We start from the raw sequence: 25,601 nt of genomic DNA, 5'->3' as shown, positions 1-25,601 counted from the left end.
CTATACAGGAGAACCTCAGAGTTACGAACATGGGCATGGAGGTTGTTCGTAACTCTGAATAAAATGTTAGGGTTGTTCTTTCAAAGTTTACAGCTGAACACTGACTTAATACAGCTTTGAAACTTTACTATGCAGAAGGAAAATGCTGCTTTTAACCATCTTAACTTAAATGAAACAAGCACAGAAACAGCTTCCTTATCTTGTCCAAAAAAAATTTAACTTTCCCTTTATTTTTTTTAGTAGTTTACATTTAACACAGTACTGTACTGTATTTGCCTTTTTTTTTGGCCTGTGCGTAATTCCGGTTCCAAATGAGGTGTGTGGTTGACCAGTCACAACTAAGGTTCTAACTGTATATGTTTACTGCCACTGTATATGTATACACTATATATGTTCACTGCCAAAGAAAACATCTACAATACTTCTAAGGAAAATGCCATCTTCCCAAACCTAGTAACATGGGATAGGAGTTGCTATTAGTTGGCCAGCTATGATGCCTTGCTTCTTTTAAAAGTACATGCAGACTTGTGTATATGCTGGGTGATGTACACAATTAAATTCAAAATTCAATTTGCACACATGTACTTTTAAAGATCTCAACTTCTAAGGTTGAATATAAGCAAACTAACAGTCGAGTACAAGTGTGCATAAACTCATCTGAATTTAAAAATTAAACTATTCCTTGGCTTAATGTGTGTATAAATGATCAGAATATAAATAGTCTTTGGTTTAGGATAGTGATGACTGGTCAAAACAAATCTTTATTTTAAGATGGGAGTTCCTTCTCTCTAAGGAGAAGTCGCACTGTTACAGGTGATGAATTAAAATATAAAATTATAAATGTTAAATTCCCTGATGGCAAAATAAAACTGTCATCTTAATTTATTGGTATCTTGGATGCACCATTACTTGTGAGTTAATTTCCATGTTAACTCTTGTAATAGTGGAGCAGTCATTTTTAAAAAAATTATAAATTTTAGTAGCTTTATTTTGCCCACAGAAACATATACAACTACATATTAGAAACCCCTTTTATGTACAAAATTATCTTAACACATCAGAAAAACAAAGATTTCTTCATCAGGCAATTATGATCGAGCAGGCAATTATGATCGAGCAGACAAACACTGGTTCACCACTTCCAGCAAATGCGAATTCTCCAAAGCAGCCGCTACTCGTTCTTTGTCAGCAAGTTGTTTGTTAACTGTGTGAAAAGAATCCCACAAAAGATTGGTCAGTACACATTTCTATAGTGATGCGTGATAACATTTTACATACAAATTGGTTACCTCTCACACAGTTGTAATGGCAGACAAAGCCCCATGTTTTTCTTAATTCTATAGCTGCTAAGTGTGCCACAGAATTGTGCTGTACAGTGTTAATGATTTAATGCACAGTACTGCAACTTGTTCCAGATGGCTGGAGGCAAGGCAGAGTCCCTAATATTTTATTGGAGCCCCATGTGAATGCAGGGGTCCATCTGCCTGGAACAAGTTGTGGGATCAGGGCCTAAACATACTATCTTACTGCTCAGTATTTTAGCACTTATTCAACTACCGTGCTTATCCATTGTTGTTGGATTCAGTGGTAGATTTTTGGTAAGGGTAACTGTATGCTGTAAAGGGTGTGGAACCAAGAGTTTCAAGTCTCCCCTGACTTCAAATTCCCTCCCTATCCTGCACTTACAGGTCAGTGAACTTGATGACAGATCTATTCCAGCTCTCAATTCTAATATTTATTATATTATTATATTATAACTATTTAATATTATTAGCACCTCAAAGCACCTCTTAGACTTAAGAAAAGCTCACCTGCATGCTCAGAGGCATGGGTTCCTGGTGTTATGTGAACATCCACCTAAGAAATAAAATACTGTATTTGTAATCGTTATTTATAAAACTTGTTAAACTACAATAGGTCAGTGTTTACTTTGACTTCACTCAAAGTCTTTATAAAGTTGTTGGACAAAAGCTATAAAAAGATAGAAGGAAAATGTATTCAGCAGTTCAGAAAGCAGAATGTAGCATTCTCCCACAAAAAATAAATGTAAAGAGTCTTTATCAGCTTCAAACTCATGCCTGAAAAGTCTGGACCTCCCACAGTTACAAGCAACACCTTGGTCAAAACTGAAGTTGCTGAGTAAAAAAAACTGTTTACTTTGTGTACTTAACAGCTCAGAGTCCCCTCTACTTTCCACCTCCCACTCTTATGGTCAGTTTCTCCCTTCCTGAAAAGATTATAGACATTTAACAGGACAGCAGAAAAAAATCCTTACGATATTTTTAATGCATTTATCAAAATTCTGGATATACTATTTAAAGGATGTTTTATCAGACTTTTTTTTCCCAATATTAATCAATTTTTTAAAATAACATGTTAACACTATCCCTTAAAGGAGATTTAACCTTATGACAAGCCAACAAAACTCTGGAATTTTGGAGATAAACAGTTCCATAATAAACATGAAAACATTTCTACACAAAGGAATTTTTACTTGGACCAGTCACTTTCTTTTTTTTTTTTAAATAAAATTATCTGAATTCTTTGGTACAGATGAATAGTGTAATGGTTTGAGCCCATAACTATTAGTCAGAAAATACTGAATTCTAATCCTACCTTTGCCACAGACTTCCCTTGTGGACTGGAGCAAAGCATTTAACTTCTTTCTGTAGTGTAAGGTTCCCCATATGTAAAAATGAGAATCTCTTCTAGAGGGCATCAGTTAATTTTGAAGTGGTAAGGGTTATTTCTCACACAAATCCAATTCACCATTTGCCTTGAGCCTGCAGTGATTATTAATTCTGTGCTTATTTCAAATTTATTGCGTGGTTTTTTTTTTGTTTGGGGTGGGGTTTTTTTGGTTTCATGGAGCATGTCCTAGTCCCCGAGCAGGAGGAGGTAAAGAGAAGCCCTAGTTATTTTTCACTATAGGTTTTTCTCTTTAAAACACTTTCCCTCTTCTCCTTTGGAGCTGATTTTATTACTCACCTTAAACCTTTCAGGTAGTGATCTGATCAACTTTACTTTTATTGATAGGCCAATTAATGTTGCCATGCTGCAGTGAGGAATTGTAGGAGTAAATTCCACCACTACTGTGCTTTCAGCATCATTCACCTGTTGAAAAACAAACATTTTCCATATACAAAACTCACTGATGTGGCCACAAGTCAATACTAGCAATTTTATTTGAAATTCAACTTAATTAATAGTCCTTAACTCCTCCTACTTCCCTGCTTATTTTACCTACAGTACCACTATTCTCAAATGCAGTGTTTTACCTGCTGTACAAATGTCAACTCTAAACATTCACCTTCCATACCAGAAATATGTGATAAACTAAGTAGACAATGGACCAGATGCAGTTCTGTAATATCCTGTGCAATCTGGTCACAGTCGGGGATAACAAACACAACTGAGGACAGAATCTGTCCCAATATACATAACTGCTAAAATAGATTTGACCAAAATGTTATAAACAGAAAATAATCCAATTAATGCTCCATGGCAATTTAATAACATTTAATTTGTATACATATTAGTATTTCTTAATAGATGGATGTTATCTACCTTTGTTGAAAATTAAAGACCCAACTTTTCCTTGAAAAGTCATTGGCAGCATCCCACCCTTGCAGGAATGAGACCTTTACTGGAAGTTCTTTACTCCAGTCTTAAAATGTCTCTACATTGCATTTCCTATGTATGTTTCCTGAGACAGTTATGCATTTTGCATTCAAACATGCCAGTAATAAGACAAAATGTGGTTAGTATATTGGTTAACATATAGTATATGTTAAGTCCTCTCTATTAGAATTTTGTTACTAAAGTAACTTACTTTGACTCTAACTTGTTCAACAACATTCAGCTCTTCCAAAGTAAGGGGATGTTCTGGGTCATTAATTGAACGAATAAGATGTATAATGTAGAGGAAAATAAATCAGTAAACAGAAATAACAGCAGGACCAATAGGCACCCAGTACCAATGGAAAGGGACATGTGAATGGATGATCCCCCCCCCCCCCACCTTTAGATTTCTCACTTTTCCACCTATAACACAGATATTCCTTTGTTACTCAAGGGGCAAGTGAGAAGAGACCTACAACTTTCTGCAGAGCTATAATAAAGCATTGGATTAACTGTTTAATTTATTTGTATACTAGTGTAGCTTTCAGAGTTTGCTTTATGGGAGGCTCCTCCAGCTGTTTGGGAATCAGAGCCCTTAAACAGTGTCACAGAAGGGCCTGGAGCTTTGCAATGTTCAATATGACAGAGCTGCACACCTACATGCACAAAGAAACACCCCAACCTACCAAGCCACTACACGCACCATCCTTCCCCCTGGAGAAGGGTGCTGATCTGACAGCCACATCACAGTGCACTACAGGAAGGTGCTCAGAGACTGGAGATGAGGGCGGTGTAAGAACCATGCAGAACAGACAGACGTCCACTAACACCTTCGCACAGCAGTGACTGTGTCCGGAACGGAGCCCAGTCCTGACAGGTGCAGGCTTAGATGTTTACCAGGGGCTTGCACCTAAGGTGACCAGAGATCAAGTGTGAAAAATCGGGACCAGGGTGGGGGGGTAATGGACACCTATAGAAGACAGAGCCTCAAATATCAGGACTGTCCCTATAAAAACAGGACATCTGATCACCCGACTTGCACCGCAGCTCTTACCAGCGCAGTCAAACCCGAGAAAATACACCGCACGTTTTCCCACGCAGGGAAGAAATCTGCAGCTGGCGGGCAGGGGCTGCCCCAGCCCAGGGGAGGCGAAATGATGGAGCGTGAAGAGAACTCTCCCCCGCGCCCTCCGGTCTGCCCCCGCCTCTGCCACCCCCACCCCGGGGCCGGCCTGCCCCGACACCCCCCCCCCCAAAAAGTCGCCGCCGCCGCCCCGGCCTCCCCAGCGCAGGATATCGAAGATCTCCCGGTCGTCGATGGAGTCGGGCAGCTCATCGTCCTCTTCCCGCGCCGTGACGGGCCGCTCCCCGGAACGTCGATAAATCAGGGGGTTCGCGTTCTCCAGGGGGCTCCCCCCGCCGGGAGCCGGCCCCACCATCGCCCCCGGCCGCCAGCACCGGCCCCAGGGGAAGGAGTAAAGCCGCGCTCGCTTCCGGGAGATGGGGGGGGGGATTACCCGCACACTCGTTCACTTCCGGCGCTAGGGAGGGGGAAGATGTTCTCTGGTGCACAGACTGACGGGAGGGGCAGAGAGTCCTCGCTCGCTCGCTGGGACACACTTCCGGTAACGGAAGGGGACGGATTTGGGGATCGCACACTTCCGGGCAGCGGAGAAGAGAGTCTCCGCTCTAGCGGCCCCTGCTGGGAGGAGGGAGATGAGCCGCCTCAATACAGGGCTGGTGCCGGGATCGGAGACGCGGGGCGGGGCGGGGTCTCCCTGGCAGCCGCGGAGCTCGCGGGGCTGCCCCCCCCCCCCGCACAGACAGTCAGCAGCGCGTCGTCCCCGCGCGCCCAGGCATCAGCAGTGACGCGCCTGCTGAGTCCTGTGCAGCGAGCGAGCGAGGTGCCTGGGGTGGGGGAAGGGGCTGGATGCAAACAAAAGCCCATAAAGTGCATCCCCCCCAGACACCTGAAACCAGCCCCTCCGCCGCAGGGCTCCCACGCGAGACGCTCGCAAGCCCCCCTGGCACCTGCCTGGGAAGGTGGCGCAGCAGCACCTCAGCCCCATCACATGTAGCTGCGAAGTGCTTGTTTTTTGCAACCCACCCGAGCAATCCCAAAATGCAGCTTTGGGGGTTGTAAACTCCCTGGGGGCAATGACTAGTTTGTCTGCAAAGTGCCAGACATACCGGTGATCACAGAAAGAATGATGAACTGTAGAACTGCTTTGTAGGGAGTTCCCTGGTAGATAAGGGATCAGGGTTGGTCTTGGCAGCTCTTGTTCAACCTGTCTTCAGAACTGGTCTTTTTATTCACTTCGGGATTGGGTGGAAATTAATTCCCTTCTAACACATACCACCAGGGCCTTTACCTAATCGCTGTTTGGCTCCAGAGTTTAGTAACAAGCCCTTAGTCAGTCTTCTGGTAATGTGACCGTTGTGCCTGCATTTGGCAATTAAAAGAAGGGAAGTAGCAGTTGATTAGTGTAGACCTGAAAATGCAACGGGCTGTCAGGATTTGGCTGTTCGGGTCTCTGATTTGTGCTGCATGGTTCGTTGAGATTGCAACTGAGGGTAAATATAAACTCCTTTACTAATGGGAAAAGTCAAGAAGGGATTTAAGCATGGGACCCTTAAGACATTTTTAACATTTTCAGTCTGATTCTGCTAGAGGGTGACCCATATTAGGGGCTTTGTCTTATATATATACAACTAACCTCTCCCCCCCAAAAAAGTGTCAATTTTTCACACTTGCTATCTGGTCACTCTAGAGTCTGTCATAAGTAGAACCCCACTTTAATTTCACCACGGGAAGAAATTGTTTTTTGCTGACAACTGACAAAACTGGGGCGGGGGCAAGGTGGGTGAGGTAATATCTTTTATTGGGCCAACTTCTGTTGGTTAGAGAAACAAGCTTCCAGGCTACAGAGAGTATCAGAGGGTAACCGTGTTAGTCTGTATCCACAAAAACAACAAGGAGTCCGGTGGCACCTTAAAGACTAATGGATATTTTTGAGGCTACAGAGAGATTGTTACAGATTGTTGTAATAAGCCATAAATCCAGTGTGTTTATTAATGTCTAGCAAAGTTATGAATTTAAGCACTCAGGCTCATCTTTTGAAAGTGTTGAGCAGGCTTCCTTTAAGGATGAGGACTGATGAGGTCTGATATAAAGTGAGCACGTTGTGAAAAGTATTTACACACCAGGGATTTGGTGATTTTGTTGATTACTCTAGATCTGACCTATCAGTCCTCATCCTCAAAAGACACCTGCACAACACTTTCAAAAGACAAGCCTGGGAACTTAAATGCATAACTTTGCTAGACACTGCAAATCGTGGTCTTAATAAATACACTGGATTTATAGCTTATTACAACAATCTGTGACTCTCTAACCTCCCTTTTTTGTCCTATGACTACAGGGCTTGTATGTCGCTTAGAACAGTGGTTTTCTAACTTTTTTTCTAGTGACCCAGTTGAAGAAAATTGTTGATGCCTGTGACTCAGTGGAGCTGGGGCAAAGGGGTTGGGCTGGGGCAGAGGACAGAGGTGCGGGGAGGGGGGTGAGGGCTGCAGGTTGGGACTGGGAATGAGGGGTTCAGGGCTTGGGGGCTCAGAGCTGGGGCAGAGGGTTGGGTGCAGAAGGGAGTCAGGGCTCTGGGCTGGGGGTGCAGGATCTGGGGTGTATTCAGGACTGGCTCCAGGCACCAGCCGACCAAGCACGAGCTTGGGGCGTCACCTTATAAGGGGTGGCCAATCTTGGTTTGGCGGGGTGGCGCTAGGGTTTGGGGTTTTGTTTTGTTTTTTATTCGGCGGGGCAGCGCTCCGGGGGGCGGGGGGGTTGGTTTTCTTTTTGGTGCAGCGGGCCGGTGTTGGCGCGCCAGGGGCTTTCCATAAACAAGCGGCGACCCCTGTTTGGGAAACATTGGTCAAGGGCATCTGCACAGAGAAGACTCTTACTCCTGTGTGGAAACCCATTGAAATAAATGAGGTTCTTCAGAAATACCTATATGGGTCAGTTCATGATTGGACCTAAGTGTGAAGAAACCAGTTTGTATTTTTCCCAGTTAATAAAAATGTAGCTGCCATTTTTAATTGTTTTAGTTTTAAAGGTGTACATGTCTTTACAGAAAGGCCAAGTTGAGTTGTGCATTTTGTAAGCCTTTTCCTGAATTTATTATGTACTCCACTTTTCTGTTTTTTGTAAGAGACTCTTTGAATACAGTTATTAAAATGTGTCCATGACATCTAGAATTCTGCAGATTATCGTTACATTGTATGTGTGCAAAGACCAAAGAAAATCAAACAATAGATTATGGGTGAGATTTTCTAAATTGCCCGAGGGATTTGGATGGCCATATACTATTAAAACTGAATAGGAATTAGACATCCAAATCGTTTAGATGCTTTGAAAATTTCAGGCTACATCTTCTCTGTGAAGTACATATGAAGCAGGGAAAGATTTACACTCAAAAGAAAAAATCCTTCAAGCCTAAGCAGTCAGTAACAATGGTTAAAGCAAGAAGTCAATAACATATTTGAAGGTGTTCCTAAAATGTCTAGCACAGACATTTTTTCCCCTTTTCAACTGTAAAGCAGCTTTAAAAAATGATCAGTAAAATACCTAGTTTGGGCCAACCCTCAGGCCAGAGAGTTAGTGGTCTGCATGATCATATAACTGGCTGTTGTGTGATTCCTGAATCTGGCCTCATGTATCCTTATCCTGCCAGGTACCCAGCACCTTGCTGGATCAGGACAATAGTTGACCTGCTGAGGGAACACAATGGAGGGAGCATACGTGTTGGGTCAACTGAAGGGAATAAATCCCTCTTACTTATTAAGATAATTATTTGTTTCCAGCAGTACCCAAACAGTGTCTGAACTCACGTTCTACAGGAGACAAAACAGTGAGACAGATGAATGGTAATGCAGGAGAGTGTGCTAAGTAATCCAAGTGGTGATTGGCCACTTTTCAACCATATAATATCAGATAACTCATCATTTTTGTTCATTTTGAAAAACTTGCAGCCTATTCCTAATTACACCCCAGCTCTCACTGTCAGAGCATATTCCTGCTTCTGAACTGGAAATATCAGAAAATTCGTGTAGTGAAATACTTCTTCCCTTACAGTAGTTATTTCCACAGTACTTTTACTTTGATCTATGATAGCAAACAAATGAAAGGATTATGCTAAAAGCATTGAAGAAAGATTAATAAATTGTAAGGCCAGAAGGGACCATTGGGATCATTTTGTCTAACCTCTTGCATAATACAGGCCATTAAATTTCCCCAGTAATTCCTGCATCGAGCCCATATCTTGTGGTTGAGCTAGAAAATATATTTTTTAAGACACCCAATATTGATTTAAAGACATAAAATAATAGAGTCCATCATATGACTTGATAAGTTGTTCCAATGATTAATTACTATATTGTTGAAAATTTACAGTATTTCTAGACTGGGTTTATCTAGTCTAGATTCAGCTTTCAGTCATTGGATCTTATTATGCCTTTGTCTTCTAGGTTAAAGAGTCCTCACTGTCTCATATCTTCTCCCCATGTAGGCTCTTATAGGCTATGATTAAGTCATCTCATAACCTTCTATTGGATAATGTAAAGGTTGAGCTTCTTGGTATTTCTTACAAGTACAACTTCTTACAGTACTTTCAAGAATTTCACTGTAAGGCAGGTTTTCCTGGAAAAAAAGTGGAAGATTGTCTGGGCAGCACTTGATGCACTGGGAAATCTGCCTCATTGAGAATGTGCTGATATCTTATCAATATGTTGCAAAGGGCATAAAGGTGCACAACCAGAAGTGACTACCAAATATGGGCGACTTCAAGGAAAACAGACCAGCGTGAAAGGAACAGACAGGCTCGTGAATGTTTTTCTTGGAATTCCTTTTGCAAAACCACCTCTTGGATCCTTGAGATTTTCCCCACCACAACAAGCAGAGCCATGGAAAGGTCTGAGAGCTGCAACTTCCTACCCACCAATGTAAGATCTGATTGTGTCAGGCTTTGCCTATGTACCTTGTTTAGTAAATGAATCTAAATTGCGTCATGTATGCCTTTTTTTTTTTTGTTAATGAGGTTGTGTAACATTATGTATCCTAGCAAAGGAGTTCGGCTTTATTGAATGTGTTTGCATGGTAATGGTGGGTCCCATAAGTAAAATGTGAAATTCCTAAAATCCTCCAGTCGTTTCTCCTGTGAATTGAATGGTGTTCTTGTCCTTTACTAAAATAGCCCAGTAACACCACATCGCTAATGTATAGCTAGGGATCCATGGGAGTGTTAACTGTGAAAACATTTGCTTTATTTTAGAAAAATAAAATGAGAATAAGAGTCTACATTTAAATTTTGGAAACGCTGCCAATCTAGTTAATATTGCCCTAATCTGGAATATAAGCCCTGCTAGGTCAGTTTAAGTGGGGTCAAGCTGTCTGGAAAGAGATATTCTATGTGATTGATTTTTAACTGTAATTTCAATTTTATGGCCATTGCAATAAATAATTCTCACTGTTCATCAGTGATTTTCTCTCCCACCTTCCTCCTCCTCCTCCTCCTCCTGCTATGCAGACTCAACTGAGGTCAGGGAGACTCTTTTCAGTAGGAGTTTATAAACAACTGTGCTGTCTACTTCATTGTCCAACATCTCCAGCATATTGGCTGGAGGGAGCTGTAAATGATCAGGCAGCCCTTGTATAGGAACACAGTGAATTTTCCAAGTAATGCCTTTTGTAGTATTTTTGAAAATAAGTTGATAGCTTAGTTATTGTTTCACGCATTTCCAAGCAAATCCACTGAGTTGGACTTTGATAAGGCAACCTGGAGCTTTAAGAGCTCCTTTGGTTATATCTTGACTTGCATGAGACAAAAATGATACATGTTCAAAGTAAGAGGCAAATCTACATAATTATAATGCCAGGAGGATCTAGATGACAGGGGTTTTCTGTTGTAACTCAGGTCAGTATTTGCAATTCTTACTTAAAGCTGGTTTCCTTATTTCAAGATTAACGTGGTGTTGTGAAATAGATATTTTTGGATCACTCTGTAAATGTGTCCAGCTTTAGAAATGCTGTTTTCAGAAATCTAGTATCAGATAAAACTAACATTATGATCATGTGTTACTATCATTTTACTGAACATTGGTATTTTCATTATGTCATTAAAGGTGCCTACAAGACACCGAGTGGATAAAGACATGGACAACAATGTTAAAAGCTGTATGTCCTCCCTTAACAGTTTCTGAAGATTGTTTGTATCTGAATGTTTACACGCCTGCCCATTCAAACAAGAAGGCTAAGTTACCTGTAAGCAAACCTACTTAATAGCTATATCTTTATCCTCATCCCTGTGCTGTACTAGATTGTGTTAGTGGTATAGTAAAGTTGTAATAAAGCAAAGTTGGAAATAATGTATTTCACCTTAATTCTCTATAATGTTAAAACTGTGAACTGAGGTCCTCTAACTTCAGGTAAGATATAGGGTATTTGGTGATAAATATTTTTCATGTAATGCCCATTTTTCCTGGCAGCTTAGGATCTTCAAAGAACATTTTTCAGCCGAGTCAGGCTTTGTGGAGCTCATGTTGAGTTGATCAAAAGGAAACTCCCTTTTGGTTCACCTTGTAGAGCTTCTTTTGATGGATGGCGGGCGTTTAGATTTGGGAGGTGCGAGCACAGCAAATCCGTCTACCCCTGGACCTCCAATGGCAGGTCTGCAAACCCACATAGGGTCCTGATTTTCCCAGGCTTCTGCCCCACATACCCAGACCTGACCTGACCCCGTCTGTCACTAGCTGTAATTTCATGCCCATGGTCCTGTTTGACTCTAGCATCGAATCATCCCTCATATTGAATCTGTTCTCTCTGTCCACACATCTAGAACTCATTCAGACCCTCTTTATCTCCTGTGATGAATGTGGCAACATCCTTCTCTCTGGCCTCCCTCCCGTCCACATTGCCCCCTTTTCAGTCCACACAAAAATGCAGCCGCTACCTTGTCTCATCTTGATCATCTGCTTTATCTGTCACTGTGATCACATCAGCTCCTCTTTGAATCTTTCTCCATTTCCGGGCATCAAGAGCAGTATTCCAGCCTTCACCTTCAAAGGCCTTTGTAATTCTGCCCCTCCCCACTTATCTTACCTCTTCTCCCATGTTATCACACATACCTCTCACCCACTTTCTCTGCACTGCAAATGATGCTAGCCTTGCTACCCTATTTGTCTGCTTCTCTCACAGCCTTCTCCTCGCTTTCTTCCATGCTGCTGCCTGTGCTCGGAATGCCCTTCCTGAGCTGCTCTGTAGGGACTTTTCCTTTCATGTCCTTCCCTAAGGCCTACTTCTTCCATGACACTTACAAGTAATTAGCCAGCCAGGGCATCTGTATATTTCGTTTAAATTAATCTTTTACTCCATCACAATGTGCACTAGCCTTTTCAGTTATCCTGTAGCTGTCCTTCCTCGCTCAGCTTCCCACTACTGTTCTCGTACCCCTTTTCATTGTGTCAGATCTGAAATTATCTTGTGAGCTTTTCAGAGTAGGGCTCATGACTTCTTACCAATATTGCAAGGTGTTCATCACTCCCCGGGGGGGCGTGAAATAATTTTAAAAAATCATCGTAGTTCTGCTGAGTCACAGAACACCTTTGTTAGAAATACAAAGTCAAGAGCCATGAATTATATAGCAAAAAATCAAACAAAAGAAAATGCTGAATATTATTTCAATAAGATAACTTGGTTAGTGTAAATAGCCTCTGACACCCTTTGAAATTTCAAAGCACTGTACATAAGTATAAGTGACACTGGGTAAAAAGGATATTTACAATACGTTATGATGATCTTGGTGACAAAAGTAAATAAAAATGTATTGGTCCTTAGCATGGGCCACTTGTCACACTTCTGACAGAGTAAATGTTGTACCTAAACAACAGGGTTTTTTTCTCCTTGTTTAGCAGTATCTAAAACTAAACTGTTGTTTTAAAAATAATAATCCTGTTAATAAAAATTGCAACCTGCAACCCTTTGATTTGTATTTGACATTTATTACAAAATTTTCAAGTTCATCATTACAAGTAATTCTAACTGATCCTGCTCTTTTCAGGTTATGGTGTGGATCCATGGAGGAGCTTTGCTGCTAGGTGCGGCTTCGATTTATGATGGGTCAGCACTATCTGCCTATGAAGATGTGGTGGTAGTAGCTGTCCAGTATAGGTTAGGTATCACTGGATTCTTTAGGTGAGACATGTTTTGTTACTATGAATCTGCTCAAACAAGGTATTCTGTTTAAAACACACATAGACTGGGTGGGTGGGTGTATATCCATGATAGGAATATGAGTGAATGAGCATGAATTTCTTTAGGCCCAAAGCTGAGGTGTTTGAAGAAGAAACATATAACCTCTTCTTCCTTTCTTACTGCACAATTGCAGCATCTTTTTTCCAAGTAATTAATTTTATTCTTACTTTTCATTTTTAATGATAAAAAGCACCTATCCCATTCTACTCTGGGTGTCCTGACATCAGTTAAAAATTCACAGTCAAACAAAAAATTATAAAATGCAGAAAGCTAGTCTGGTCAGCCTAAACCTAGAATAGTGACACGTTTCCAAGTGGTAGCCGTGTTAGTCTGTATCAGCAAAAACAACGAGGAGTACTTGGGGCACCTTAGAGATTAACAAATTTATTTGGGCATAAGCTTTTGTGGGCTAAAACCCACTTCATCTGATGCATAGTGTGGAAGATATATATACATAGTCCATGAAAAGATGAGAGGTTGCTTTATCAATTCTAACAGAGACAATTCAATTAAAGTGGGCTATTATCAGCAGGAGGAAAAAAACGTTTGTAGCGGTAATCAGGGTGACCCATTTCAAACAGTTGACAAGAAGGTGTGAATAACAGTAGGGGGGAAAATTAGCATGGGGAAATTAGTTTTTAGCTTGTATAATGATCCATCCACTCCCAGCCTTTATTCAGGCCTAATTTGATGGTGTCCAGTTTGCAAATTAATTCCAGTTCTGCAGTTTCTCGCTGGAGTCTGGTTTTGCAGTTTTTTTGTTGAAGAATTGCCACTTTTAAGTCTGTTATTGAGTGTCCAGGGAGGTTGAAGTGTTCTCCGACTGGTTTTTGAATGTTATAATTCTTGACTCAGATTTGTGTCCGTTTATTCTTTTGTGTTGAGACTGTTTGGCCAATGTACATAGCAGGGGGCATTGCTGGCACATGATGGCATATATCACATCGGTAGATGTGCAGCTGAACGAGTCCCTGATGATGTGGCTGATGTGGTTAGGTCCTATGATGGTGTCCCTTGAATAGATATGTGAACAGAGTTGGCAACAAGGTTTGTTGCAGGGATGGGTTCCTGGGTTAGTGTTTTTGTTGTGTGGTGTGTAGTTGCTGGTGAGTATTTGCTTCAGGTTGGAGGGCTGTCTCCCAAGGTCTGTGAGAGTGGGGGATCGTCCTTAAGGATAGGTTATAGATCCTTGATAATGCGCTGGAGAGGTTTTAGTTGGGGGCTGAAGGTGACAGCTAGTGGCCTTCTGTTACTTTCTTTGTTGGGCCTGTCCTGTAGTAGGTGACTTCTGGGTACTCTTCTGGCTCTGCCAGTCTATTTCTTCTCTAGTCCCTCAGACAGAGACAAATGCCTACAGGATCTTTATCGAGTGTTCTTAAAACTACAATACCCACCTGCTGAAGTGAAGAAACAACTTCTCATTGTTTAAACCTATAATGTAACTTAATATGTGCCTGTTGCTAAATGCTCTGTCTGTAATATTATGTTGTCTGGAGTTCATGTGTATAGTAGAAAACTATTCCTTTGAAAGTCAAGCAGCGATCAGCAGTGGCCTGCAGTACTCAAAGCCAGGTGTTGGGGCTCAGAAATAGACTTTCAATAAGCGGATGTAAGAATACAGTATCAGCATGGTTTTCGTTCTGTAGAGCCAGTATTGTATGCCCAACAATAAGGAATAAATAGTCGGTGGTTTTACTACTAATACCCTATATACACTTCTGGTTTCAGTACTGGTGATGAACATGCTCGTGGAAACTGGGGCTTATTGGATCAAGTGGCAGCTTTGCAGTGGGTTCAGGAAAATATTGAGTTTTTTGGAGGAGATCCAGAGTCTGTTACCATATTTGGAGAATCTGCAGGAGGATTTAGTGTTGGAGCACATGTAAGTTTCCAATAAATACCTTTGTATTAAGAACACTCAGTAAGTCTAGAATCAAGCCTCACTTTTAAATCTAGCTTCTGAAGTAAAGTCAGTCATGGATTGTATCAAATTTGCATTTTAATATGTAAATTATATTCTTGTTTTTTGTTTGTAGATTTTATCACCATTGTCAAAAGGTTTGTTCCATAAAGCCATATCACAAAGTGGAGTTGCTCAGCTTCCTGGCTTCTTTATTTCCCATCCTCAAGCAGTTGCTAGTGTAAGTTTCAGTATTACCTTAACAGTATTTCTCTAAAATACCAAGTTTCCAATGCCTGATACCTTCTCAAAACTGAGTTTCAAATTAACAACCATGTGTTTGCACCCTGCTGTTCTTTCCTGATGGAGAAAGATGATCTTAAAGGTTTTATTTATAGTTTCTCCTACTTTAACAACAATTTTAGACTGAAAATATCAGGTTCTGATTTCCCTCTTTTTCTGTAGGACCTCTGCAATTCTAGGAGGACTTTGAATGTAACATCACAAGAGGCTAATGCCTGAGCTGCAACTCTGCTAGTTCCTAACTAAAGAAAGAGGGGATGTAGAGTTTTAGACTGTCCGGATCTAGCTGCAATAATCTGCCAAACTCAACACATTCATTTATGTAACTGGGAACTGGGAGAAGTCCACATCAGGTGTCAGCGTCCTGTGCTGTTACTTTCCGAATCCGGGAGGAAAATAGGAGTTAGAACTTGATTTTTCTAATGTTTTATAAAAAATGTTAGAAGAAAAGGAAGCCCTAGACTTGCAGATCTTTTTCTGTTGTCTTCGTAATCAAAGTAATAAGAATTTACGCTAGAATTACAACTGAGAACCATCAAAGCATATATCTATTGAAGATTAAGGCAGCTTTTATAAATAGCCTGTTTTGCTTTGAATATTGCAGAGAAAACAGAAAGTAGTCTTCAAACACGGGGCCTGCAGACTCCTGTTCATATCTCCAGACACCATAATCTGTGTGTATCTATATTTTCACACACCCACCATTTGCCCTAAAGCAAGAGATGTGTTGAATGGAGAGCTGACATAGGAAGCATCTAATTGCTTCTGCACACTGGAAACTTGTCTGCGGTGGGCACTTTTTAAACTAGATCATACTAGAGCAGTTGTGGTTATCTATGATTTGTCTTAATCACACCACTCTCATCCATTCTTTTTTTTTTTTTTTTAAACAATTGCAGGTAATTGCTAATATATCTGGCTGTGAGACAACCAGTTCTGCAATGGTTCACTGTTTAAGGAAGAAAATGGATAAGGAACCAATGACCGTGAGTGCTGATCTAATTAAGGTAGGTGAGAGTTGCTAATTTAGGAGCTACCCCAAGACTCATTAAGATCAATAGACAGACTCCCATTGACTTCAGTGGGCTTTGGATTGGCCCTTAGTGCAGTTACTGATATTTAGGGCTTGTCTACATTTACACTGTGCCCTTGTAGCCCTTCAGCGAAGATGCTACTTACACAACGGGAGAGCTTCTCTCATCAGTGTAGGTACTCCACCTCCCCAAGAGGTGGTCACTGGGTTAATGGGAGAAGCCCTCCTGTTGATATAGTGCTGTCAGCACAGAGGATTTGGTCAGTATAACTGTGTCACTCAAGGGAGTGGAAAATCACAAGTTCCTAGCGTAGACCAGGACTAAGCATTTCATACAAGAATGGTCCACTGAGTTGCAGAATTTGAATCCACATTTCAAACTCCACAAAGTTCAAGAGTATCTGAATCCAGGACTTGGGTTCAAGCCCATTTTTAATTTTATGACATTTATTACTTGTTTATTCTGCTACCCACTGATTCTACACCCACACAAAGCTTATTGCAGTTTTATTTCTGATTATTTATAGTACATCTGCACACTGAGGCTTCTGTATCAAGCATCAGAATGGGAAAGTAAGCAGGCTTCACAGAGCCAACTGTCAGCAGATAGAGTGAATTCAGGAATGCCTCCATTTCTGTGAAGGGGATTTCAGGATAGAGAGGAAAAGGAGGAACAGCAACAGCTGTGGGGAATGGAGAGTTGGCCTCGGAAGTATGTGAGTGACAGTGGAGCTCCCAAATGTAAAGTTAAAAGACCATTAATGTTTTCTTTGGAAGGAAGTTCTAGGGCTTGGCTACACTTGAGAGTTGCAGCGCTGGTGGAGGCTTTCCAGCGCTGCAATTAGTAACCGTCCACACCTGCAAGGCACATCCAGCGCTGCAACTCCCTGGCTGCAGCGCTGGCTGTACACCTGGTCTGGTTGGGGTGTAGCGATTGCAGCGCTGGTGATCCAGCGCTGCTCGTCAAGTGTGGACACACACCAGCGCTGTTATTGGCCTCCAGGGTATTAGCAGATATCCCAGAATGCTTTTAACTAAATTACTCTCTTTGTTTTGTTATGCTGCCTCTCTTTGTTTTGTTGTGAACTCAGAGGTCCGCGGAGCTCCCGTTGCTCCCGGAGCTGCTTATCTAAAAATCAAACACAGCTCCTGTTTGCTGTGATCAATCTGTACCTGGCTGTGAACAATCAAATGAGATAATGAGGCAGGCAGGGAAACAGCGGGGAGTCTGTTGGATGCAGGCTGTTTGCAATTAAGAGTTAAGACTAAGGGGTCGGGAACATTTTCTGATTTTTCAAGGCAGGAAGCTTAACACACTGTTGGCTCCAAAAATCCACTCTCTCTCTCCCCCGCTCCCTGTCACACTACACCACTCCCGCCCCCCTCTTTTGAAAAGCACGTTGCTGCCACTTGAACGCTGGGATAGCTGCCCATAATGCATCACTCCCAACAGCGCTGCAAATGCTGCAAATGTGGCCACACACCAGCGCTGTCCCTACACAGCTGCACGACCAGCGCTGTAACTCCCAGCACTGCAACTTTCAAGTGTAGTCAAGCCCCATGTGATCTAAAACTCTCTTCTGTGGCCCAGAAGTCCTCAGGGGACAACTGGCTGGCCCTGAAGTGTCCAGATGGTTCACTTCAGCCTCCAGAGACTACAGGGGAGCCAACAACTGTCCACTGGACTATTGGCCAGGCGAGTAAAGAGCCTTCTGGAAGAGAAGCTTCTTCTCTGTTTCCACCCTCCTCAGTCTAGCAGTGATGCTGTTGCTGCTAAACGCAGCTTGGGAACAGAGACATGCAGTGTTCTGTGGACTTAGACATATACCAGATTTGCATCCACTAATGCGGTTTGTATATGCACACCAGATTTTATGTGCGCTAACTGTTAATCATGGAAACAAAAAACTTAGCACCCTCAATTTTAGACACCAGGTGAAGCCACTTTAAAAATGGGCCCCTAGACATTTGCAGTTCCATTCTGTCATTTCCAGATATGTTGTTCCAGAAATGTATGTTAGAATTGCAAGAAAATATATCTTCTATTCCAGACAGACTGGACGTATGTGTGCTAATTTTAGAGCCAAAGGGGATGGCCACACCCTTACTTGGAATTATTTTAATGTTCTTGGGCTAGCCTCTTCAGGTCAGTCCTGCTGCTCACCTGTTGTGAAAAATAAATTAATTGTCCTTGTCAAACTGGGAAATATAGTTGGCTCACAGGGAATGTTTCCAGTGCCAGAGTCATTTTTTCTTAGAAGGCAGAATTAAAGTACGTTACACAGCAGTATAAATGCCACTGCTAGTAATTTACCATCCTCTCTTTTGTAGTCATGTAAACGGTTCTTTGAAATTCTTCTTCCATATTATTGTAGTCTTGACTATACATCTTATACAAATCAAGCTAATAACACACATTTCCAAGGTTCATTCAGCTGACATATTAATCTTGGCCATCTGGAGTGGGGCATTCTAAAGTTCTCGGCCCAACCTATCTGCTCCCGTTGAAATCAATGAGTGTTTTATTATTTACTTCAGTGGGAGCAGAGTTAGGCCAACAGAATTGTTAAAAACTCACACCTAGTTTTTATTTTGTTGTAACCCTCCTTATTCATTTCCCAGTATGCAAAACTCTGCCATATTTTCCCTCCATGCACCCACATATTTCTGACATGGAAAAGGTGAAATAGACATAACATACCCCACACATACATTGTGTAGATATTCCACAAGGAAGCACATGAGAAAGTAATAAAAATAGCCTGAGACTTGAGGGCTTTGTTAATTGCTTTTACAACCCTCTTCTGTGTTGGACTGTAAAATGTTAGAACTTGTGAGTACTTATGTTAGTCTTGGCTCGGCTCAGCTCAGCAGTGGGAATTTTGCAATGTCATCTAGAGGAAGAAATCATTATAATATATTGATTTTTTTTTTTTACAGCAAGTGGCATATATCCCTGCAGTTATAGATGGTGTGTTTATTCCAAAGAAACCCGAAGAGCTGCTGGCTGCCAAAGAATTCAGTACTGTCCCATATATAATAGGAGTAAATAACCATGAATATGGCTGGATTATTCCTTCAGTAAGACATTTTCAATGACTTTTCTACACTAATCAATGTGTTTACAAAATATGAGATTGTTCCATAGGACCAGAATCTGGGTATAGTCCCCTCACATGTAGTGTTTTAAATCTAGCTCTGCCATCCCTGCTACATTGTCTCACTCTATCCTGGTCTACACTACGGCGGGGGGGATACGTAACTTCAGCTATCAGAATAGCGTAGCTCAGGGTTTCTCAAACAGGGATTGCCGCTTCTGTAGGGAAAGCTCCTGGCGGGCCGGGCCGGTGTGTTTACCTGCCTCGTCCGCAGGTCCAGCTGATCGCGGCTCCCACTGGCAGCGGATAGCTGCTCCAGGCCAATGGGAGCTGCTGGAAGCAGAGCAGGCCAAGGGACGTACTGGCCGCCACTTCCAGCAGCTCCCATTGGCCCGGAGCAGCGATCCGTGGCCAGTGGGAGCCGCGATTGGCCAGACCTGCGGACGGGGCAGGTAAACACACCGGCCCAGCACATCAGGGGCTTTCCCTACAGAAGCAGTAACCCCTGTTTGAGAAATGTCGACTTCAGCTACTCCAGGGTATCTTAGATTGACTTACTTCCCGTCCTCACGGCGCGGGATCGACGGCTGCAGCTCCCCCATCAACTCCGCTTCCACCTCTCGCCCTGGTGGAGTTCCGGAGTCGACGGCTGAGTGCTTGGAGATCGATTTATCGTGTCTAGACGAGACACAATAAATCGATCCCTGATAGATAGATCACTACCTGCTGATCCGGTGGGTAATGTGGACGTATCCTCTGTTCTTACTCCTGTAAATCTGACCGCACTCCTTGATGTCATTGCTATCAGTGGACTGTGAATCAGGTTCATACTGAATTAGCCTTGCCCCTATTTTAAATGCATTGGAGTTGACATCTCCCAGAAAATGTTTTAATTTCGTCTCCAGTGTCTCACAGAGTCTAAACATATTGTACATTTATTGGTCTTTCCAAAGAGTTTGCCAGGAGCCTAGAACATACTGACAATATGACGTGTGTTCTGTGAGAGTTTTGATTAATCCCACAATTTATATTTTCATTTAATAATAACTCTAATTTTTGTGTGAGGAATTTTAGACATGTATCTTTTGTTAAAGGTCACTATACAGGCATTTAACTTTTCTGGCATAGAAGAAGGGATGGAGAAACAAGCCATAATCTCATCATTGCAGTCAACATGGTCACTATTGGTAAGAAACCAGGAGGTTAATTTGGATGATATTTTAATATTCATTTTAAATCCGCTCCACATTTGGGGCTATATGATGCTATTGGCACGATCTCATTTTTGCAGTATTTATGCATTCAGTGGCTTAGTAGTGGATTCCAGACCTAACTTTGGCTCCTCTGATGTCATCTCCTGTGAAAGGATGGAACATTAGGAATTGGTGGCTCCATACTCCCATATACTATGAGGCACAAGGGGAGTAAATAAAAGAAGCTACCCACACTGAAATGAATAGTGTCTTCTGTGCCCCTCTAGCCCCTTCAAAGAGGTGGTTTCCTTTCACATAAGCTGTGTATGACTATTCTTTTCCTGTTCTTGTTTATAACTACACCTCTACCCTGATATAATGCTGTCCTTGGGAGCCAAAAAATCTTACCACGTTATAGGTGAAACCGCTTTATATTGAACTTGCTTTGATCCGCCAGAGTGCGCCCCCCCCCGCCCCCCCAGAGCACTGCTTGAACACGTTATATCCAAATTCATGTTATATTGGGTCGCGTTATATTGGGGTACAGGTGTATTACATTATTTTATAATTGTATTCCTTAGGGAAGGCATATACATTGAATCTGTACTGTCCAGAGTGATGTTCCAAAATGCCACGTCACTTCTGGCTTCTCCAGCACTAATAAAAAACCAATAGATAGTATTTATTAATTCATGACTGAGAAAGAGCTCTCGAGAGTGAAGCACACTAAATGCTGCCATTAATGTTGTATTCCCATCCTTTGTTACAGAACTTTCCATCTGAATCTGTGTCTGTGGTAGCAGATGAATATTTAGGAGACACAGATGATCCTGCTGAGCTGCGAGACCGATTTCAGGATCTGATGGGAGATATCCTCTTTGTTATTCCAGCTCTTCAAGTGTCTAAATATCATAGAGGTGAATTTCCAATCAACCTCAAAAATTCAGACCAACTCCCAGTTGGCACACAGCTGAGAATAAATCATTGTAGCACTAAATTTGTATTATGGCAAAATTCTCATTGATTCAAGATTTGGCCCTTGCACATGATAATTTTCTGCCATGCTGCTCTCTCCTCCCATGCTGTTTCCTTCAATGAAGAAACTCATTTAGGACAAGTGTCCTCATTTAGTTCCTGATCCAAATGGAAAGTCAAGGGAAAGACTTCTATTGTCTTCAGTAGACTTTGGTTCATGCCCTTATCTCTTGGAAAAAGTTTTGTCTGCATTTTTCTCCAGTTTAGACTCTGCTTTCTGAAGAGTAAAACTTGGTACTGGTTATCCTTCTCCAGTCTAGCCCACCTTTACTTTGTCAATGCTTTCTTTGTTACTCGATCCTATTGCTCTTTCTAGTATCTGATATTGGCGAGAGTTCTCTAGAGTCAGGCAGGATCAAGTTTTATGCAGCAGAAATAAATTACATGAAATAACATAACATGTTAACACTGAGGTTGGATTTCCTCAGCTAAACCAGGAGCTATTGGATGGTTCTCCTATGGTAACTCCCTAATATTTCTCAGTCGATGGGCCAAAACATTGTTTCTGCATTTAGTATTGGATGCAGCTAAAGAAACTTTGGCCCCAAGTTTATTTAGTTCTATTTATTCTGTATCCAATACTATTGTTGGGTCTTGGGTGGTGGTGTGTGGTTTTTTTAGATAGAGGGAGAGGATGGGAGGGATATTAAATCAGTGAATTTAGTCTGCTTGTACCCTAGCCTCTTGTATTTTCTGAAATCTAGTTCAGAAACAACTGATTCTAAACCTTAGCTGAGCTAGAATTTTAGTTAGCATCTCATTTCAAGATTTAATCTACTGCAGCCTTTTAAAATATGAAAGATTTCAGAACATGCATGAAACTGTTGATCTGATTTAATGGTTCCCTATGGAAAGTACAGTAATTGTAATCTTGGCTTTGATTCTCACTGTTTAGACTCTGGCGCTCCTCTCTACTTTTATGAATTTCAGCATCGACCCAGTACTTTTAAAGATTCTAAGCCAGATTTTGTAAAAGCGGATCATGGAGATGAAGTTGGCTTTGTTTTTGGTGGGCCGTTCTTGAGAGGTGATTCAGTCATAGTTGGTAAGGACGCATCTTTCAGAGATTATTTTTTCATTGTAAAGTAGATCTATTTCACATTATGGATGCATTCTTGTCTTTTAAACAAATATGACCCACACTTTGTTGAATTAAGTACTTTTGCAAACAAAGAAAAGATGTGTAAGTTATTTTTTTTCATTAACTTTGGGTTTTTTCCTAATAACACTGGTATACTTTTTTTGTTCTTCCCTTCTTCCTTCCACATAATTTAAGCTCATACATTTTTTTTCTTTTATTGAGGGTTATCTTTAAAGTGGTATTTACAGCATTTTCTTTCTACACCCCTGTTGCATCTTTTAAAACCTGTATGTGGAAATACATGTATACTGACAAACCAGTTTTCCACCTTTGCATCAGGACTATGATGTGGTTTTGAATTTAGCATACATCTGTGCTGTGAACTTGTCTTCACAGATTTTTTTTTTCTTCACTGTACCTTCCTGCTTCTCTAAGGGAATGATTAGGAATAGCAGGTTTACATGATCTGTTGAGATGCAAACATATTTATATACAATTTTAGAATGAGGACTTAATGATCTAATCTGCTGAATGCTCATGAACATATATAATGAGCTACCTCATCATTCTTTTGGCTGGAAAACTTTGAAAATACTAGCATTAGACAAGCTAGAATAATATCTAAACAATAAAAATCTGTAAGCATCATTCCCTATTAAGCAATTCTATTGTAACTTGTATCTTGAATAGTCTGATGCACTCAAGCTTTGATATTATGCATGTACAATTTCAAACATTTTGTTTTGGTTTTTTACTTTACAAAATAGTTACATTTACATATTCTCCCTTTCAGCTGATGCTACAGAGGAAGAGAAACACCTAAGCCGAACGATAATGAAATATTGGGCTAATTTTGCACGAAATGGGTGAGAGTAATCCTATAATCATATATTGTGTTGTAACATTTGAATTTGTTTAGTCTCAATAAATTAAATGGGGATTTTATTCTTCATTCTGTCATTTCCAGAAATCCTAATGGCAAGGGATTGGTGGAATGGCCACTCTATGACTTGAATGACCAATACCTGGAATTAAATTTAAAGCAAAAGAAAGCAGAAAAACTGAAAGGGAACAGAGTGGAGTTCTGGACAAAGATCTTCCCTGAAAAAGTGAAGGAAATAACTGAAGAGAAGAAAGAGCACTCAGAGTTATAAATGATAATGTTTAAATTTGTAGCTTTCAATTTGTCACAACAAAATTCTACCAGATAATATTGGTTCAATAGAAAAAGTTTAATCATGTTAGCACATTTTTTTTAGTTTGATTGAGGGAAATGAGAGCAAAGCTCTGGACACTACAGAGATTTTGTTGCTAACTAGTGAAATATGTGACAGAGGAAAACTCCAGATCATTTACATTAAATAATGGGAAATATTAACAATTGAAACAGTGGATTAACTCCCCAACAGAAATAATTGAGGCACTGTCACTAGGAATGTTGGAGGGGAAGACTAGATATAGTATTTAGGGATTTAATGTAAAGGATAATCTTGTATTAGAGGAAGTACAGGGAGATAAAACTCTGTATCTCAGGAAGAGACCCATCATCTGAGCTATGAATCCAACATGGTGTGTATCTTTTAAACAGTAACACGTATTCCCCTCAAATAGCTACATTTTGATACTGGACTGGAATAAAATATTTGGAACAGAAATGATTTCAAATATCAGAAAAGTCTGATGGGGAAATATTAAAAATATAGGGCCAAAGTATATCCTGAGATGCATGCTTCTGTTTTCTGTTTCCTCAACCAGACTTTGAATGATGCTAGATAGGGCTTTTTATTTTATATTAATGTTTTGGAGGATTTTTTTTTCAAATTGTAAATGGAAGATCCCACATGCAAAGGTTGTTAGCCAATCTCAATGTACATACACATATATGTAATATTGCTGAAAGCTTAACCACACTCTCTCATAACCAAACACAGTGCAAATAACTCACCAAGAAAAGAAACATTAACATCTTTTTCCAAAATTAAAAAAATCTCTTTTGCCATCTGACATTCTTCAGTAATATGCACAACATTCTATTTTGTATCAGATAATTTCCCTTTGTTATTCATTTGTCTTTTACTCTTCCCTGGATAAATCAAAGCAATGGAAAATGAAATCATCTGAGCCACTGAAATTTTCTTTGTTTACTGAGACTTCAGATTTTATGTTGTTGTGTGTGATCAAAAATGGATAAAACGGATAAAAATTTAATACAATAACAGCAATAAAGATGTGATACTCAAACAAAAATTAGTTGCATGTATTAAGTAACTATTTAAAGACACAGCAAAAGTTGTCTCAGTGTTACTCACAATGTTACATACTGAAATGCTCATCATACAAAGACAGGATTCTGCTTATAATCAAGACAAATAAGTATGTATAGTACTGCATATTTCAGCCTGGAATCTCTCCTTGGAAGACACCTTCAGAAGCTCTTCCCATGATGTTTATACTGTTCTGAAATTGTTTTCAAGCATGTTAAATCCATCCCTGCAGGGTGGATTAAGGCTAAGGCAGGGTACTTATGATTTGGAACTCATGGTTCCAGCTACATCAAGAAGGCAGAGCAGCCAGAAGCAACACACAGCTCAGATGATTGCTGTGGACCAGCTGGGTTGATTCATTTAGGAGGAAGCTCAAGGATTCAGATGTGCGAAAAGGAAGAAAAGAACCCATCTGCAGAAGCTGAAAAGGAAAGTCCAGCCTGAAGAGGGGCTGGACTGAGAGAGGACTGCTTGTGAGAAACAGAAGCTTGGTGGATCTGACCCCAGTATGCTGGGCCGGCTCTAAGTTTTTTTTGCTGCCCCAAGCAAAAAAAAATTTAGATGCTCCTTCCCCCCCCCCCCGCGCTTTTTTTTTTTTTTTTTTGGCTTTTACACGTTTGCCCTTGGCAGTTTTGTTTTGACTGTTTAAAATTTTAAAAAAAATGAAAACAGAGAATTTGTAGTTAGTGAAATAAAACAATTTCCTACTAGTGTAATTTTAACATTTAATTTTAACAAGTCGTTTTTGTCCCGGCATTTTAGCCTATAA

At 40.9% G+C, this 25,601-nt stretch overlaps 2 protein-coding genes across 4 annotated transcripts; one reads left to right on the top strand and one right to left on the bottom strand.

Moving 5' to 3' along the window:
* Window positions 1–745: 745 nt before the first annotated feature.
* CIAO2B (cytosolic iron-sulfur assembly component 2B) lies at window positions 746–5,198 on the bottom strand. Of its 2 annotated transcripts, none has more exons than XM_039503940.1 (5): window positions 4,919–5,198; window positions 3,833–3,912; window positions 2,989–3,114; window positions 1,812–1,857; window positions 746–1,204 (listed from the first exon to the last, which is right to left on the bottom strand). In XM_039503940.1, exons 1-5 carry the CDS (start codon window positions 5,058–5,060, stop codon window positions 1,107–1,109), a joined length of 492 nt encoding a protein of 163 aa, XP_039359874.1. In that variant the 5' UTR covers window positions 5,061–5,198; the 3' UTR covers window positions 746–1,106. The 2 variants fall into 2 exon arrangements, with proteins under 2 accessions (XP_039359874.1, XP_039359875.1); XM_039503941.1 differs by having other exon boundaries at window positions 3,833–3,919; window positions 4,919–5,116.
* Window positions 5,199–5,357: 159 nt separating this feature from the next.
* LOC120384835 (pyrethroid hydrolase Ces2e-like) lies at window positions 5,358–25,394 on the top strand. 2 transcript variants are annotated; one of them, XM_039503931.1, is made up of 13 exons: window positions 5,361–6,195; window positions 9,414–9,618; window positions 10,798–10,936; window positions 12,732–12,865; window positions 14,654–14,807; window positions 14,962–15,066; window positions 16,028–16,135; window positions 19,102–19,242; window positions 20,354–20,446; window positions 21,222–21,369; window positions 22,383–22,532; window positions 23,362–23,434; window positions 23,536–25,392. In XM_039503931.1, the coding sequence occupies exons 1-13, from the start codon at window positions 6,120–6,122 to the stop codon at window positions 23,720–23,722; spliced, it is 1,713 nt and encodes a 570-aa protein (XP_039359865.1). In that variant the 5' UTR covers window positions 5,361–6,119; the 3' UTR covers window positions 23,723–25,392. The 2 variants fall into 2 exon arrangements, with proteins under 2 accessions (XP_039359866.1, XP_039359865.1); XM_039503932.1 differs by lacking the exon at window positions 9,414–9,618 and having other exon boundaries at window positions 5,358–6,195; window positions 23,536–25,394.
* The last annotated feature ends 207 nt before the right edge of the window (window positions 25,395–25,601 follow it).

This window comes from Mauremys reevesii, linkage group 16, assembly GCF_016161935.1.
Source record: "Mauremys reevesii isolate NIE-2019 linkage group 16, ASM1616193v1, whole genome shotgun sequence".
NCBI classification, from domain to species: Eukaryota; Metazoa; Chordata; order Testudines; family Geoemydidae; genus Mauremys; species Mauremys reevesii.
Note: the sequence above shows the minus strand (reverse complement) of the source record. Positions and strands in the feature narration are given on the sequence as shown.

Excerpts from the sequence above, each read along its gene's own strand:
- CIAO2B (XM_039503940.1), bottom strand. The coding sequence starts at position 5,060 with ATGGTGGGGCCGGCTCCCGGCGGGGGGAGCCCCCTGGAGAACGCGAAC. Across the intron at positions 3,115-3,832 it reads TTGAACAAGTTAGAGTCAAA|GTGAATGATGCTGAAAGCAC; the intron begins GTAAGTTACTTT and ends GTTTTTCAACAG. Across the intron at positions 1,858-2,988 it reads CACTACCTGAAAGGTTTAAG|GTGGATGTTCACATAACACC; the intron begins GTGAGTAATAAA and ends TTTATTTCTTAG.
- LOC120384835 (XM_039503931.1), top strand. The coding sequence starts at position 6,120 with ATGCAACGGGCTGTCAGGATTTGGCTGTTCGGGTCTCTGATTTGTGCT. Across the intron at positions 9,619-10,797 it reads GCAACTTCCTACCCACCAAT|GTGCCTACAAGACACCGAGT; the intron begins GTAAGATCTGAT and ends ATGTCATTAAAG. Across the intron at positions 22,533-23,361 it reads AGGTGATTCAGTCATAGTTG|CTGATGCTACAGAGGAAGAG; the intron begins GTAAGGACGCAT and ends TCTCCCTTTCAG.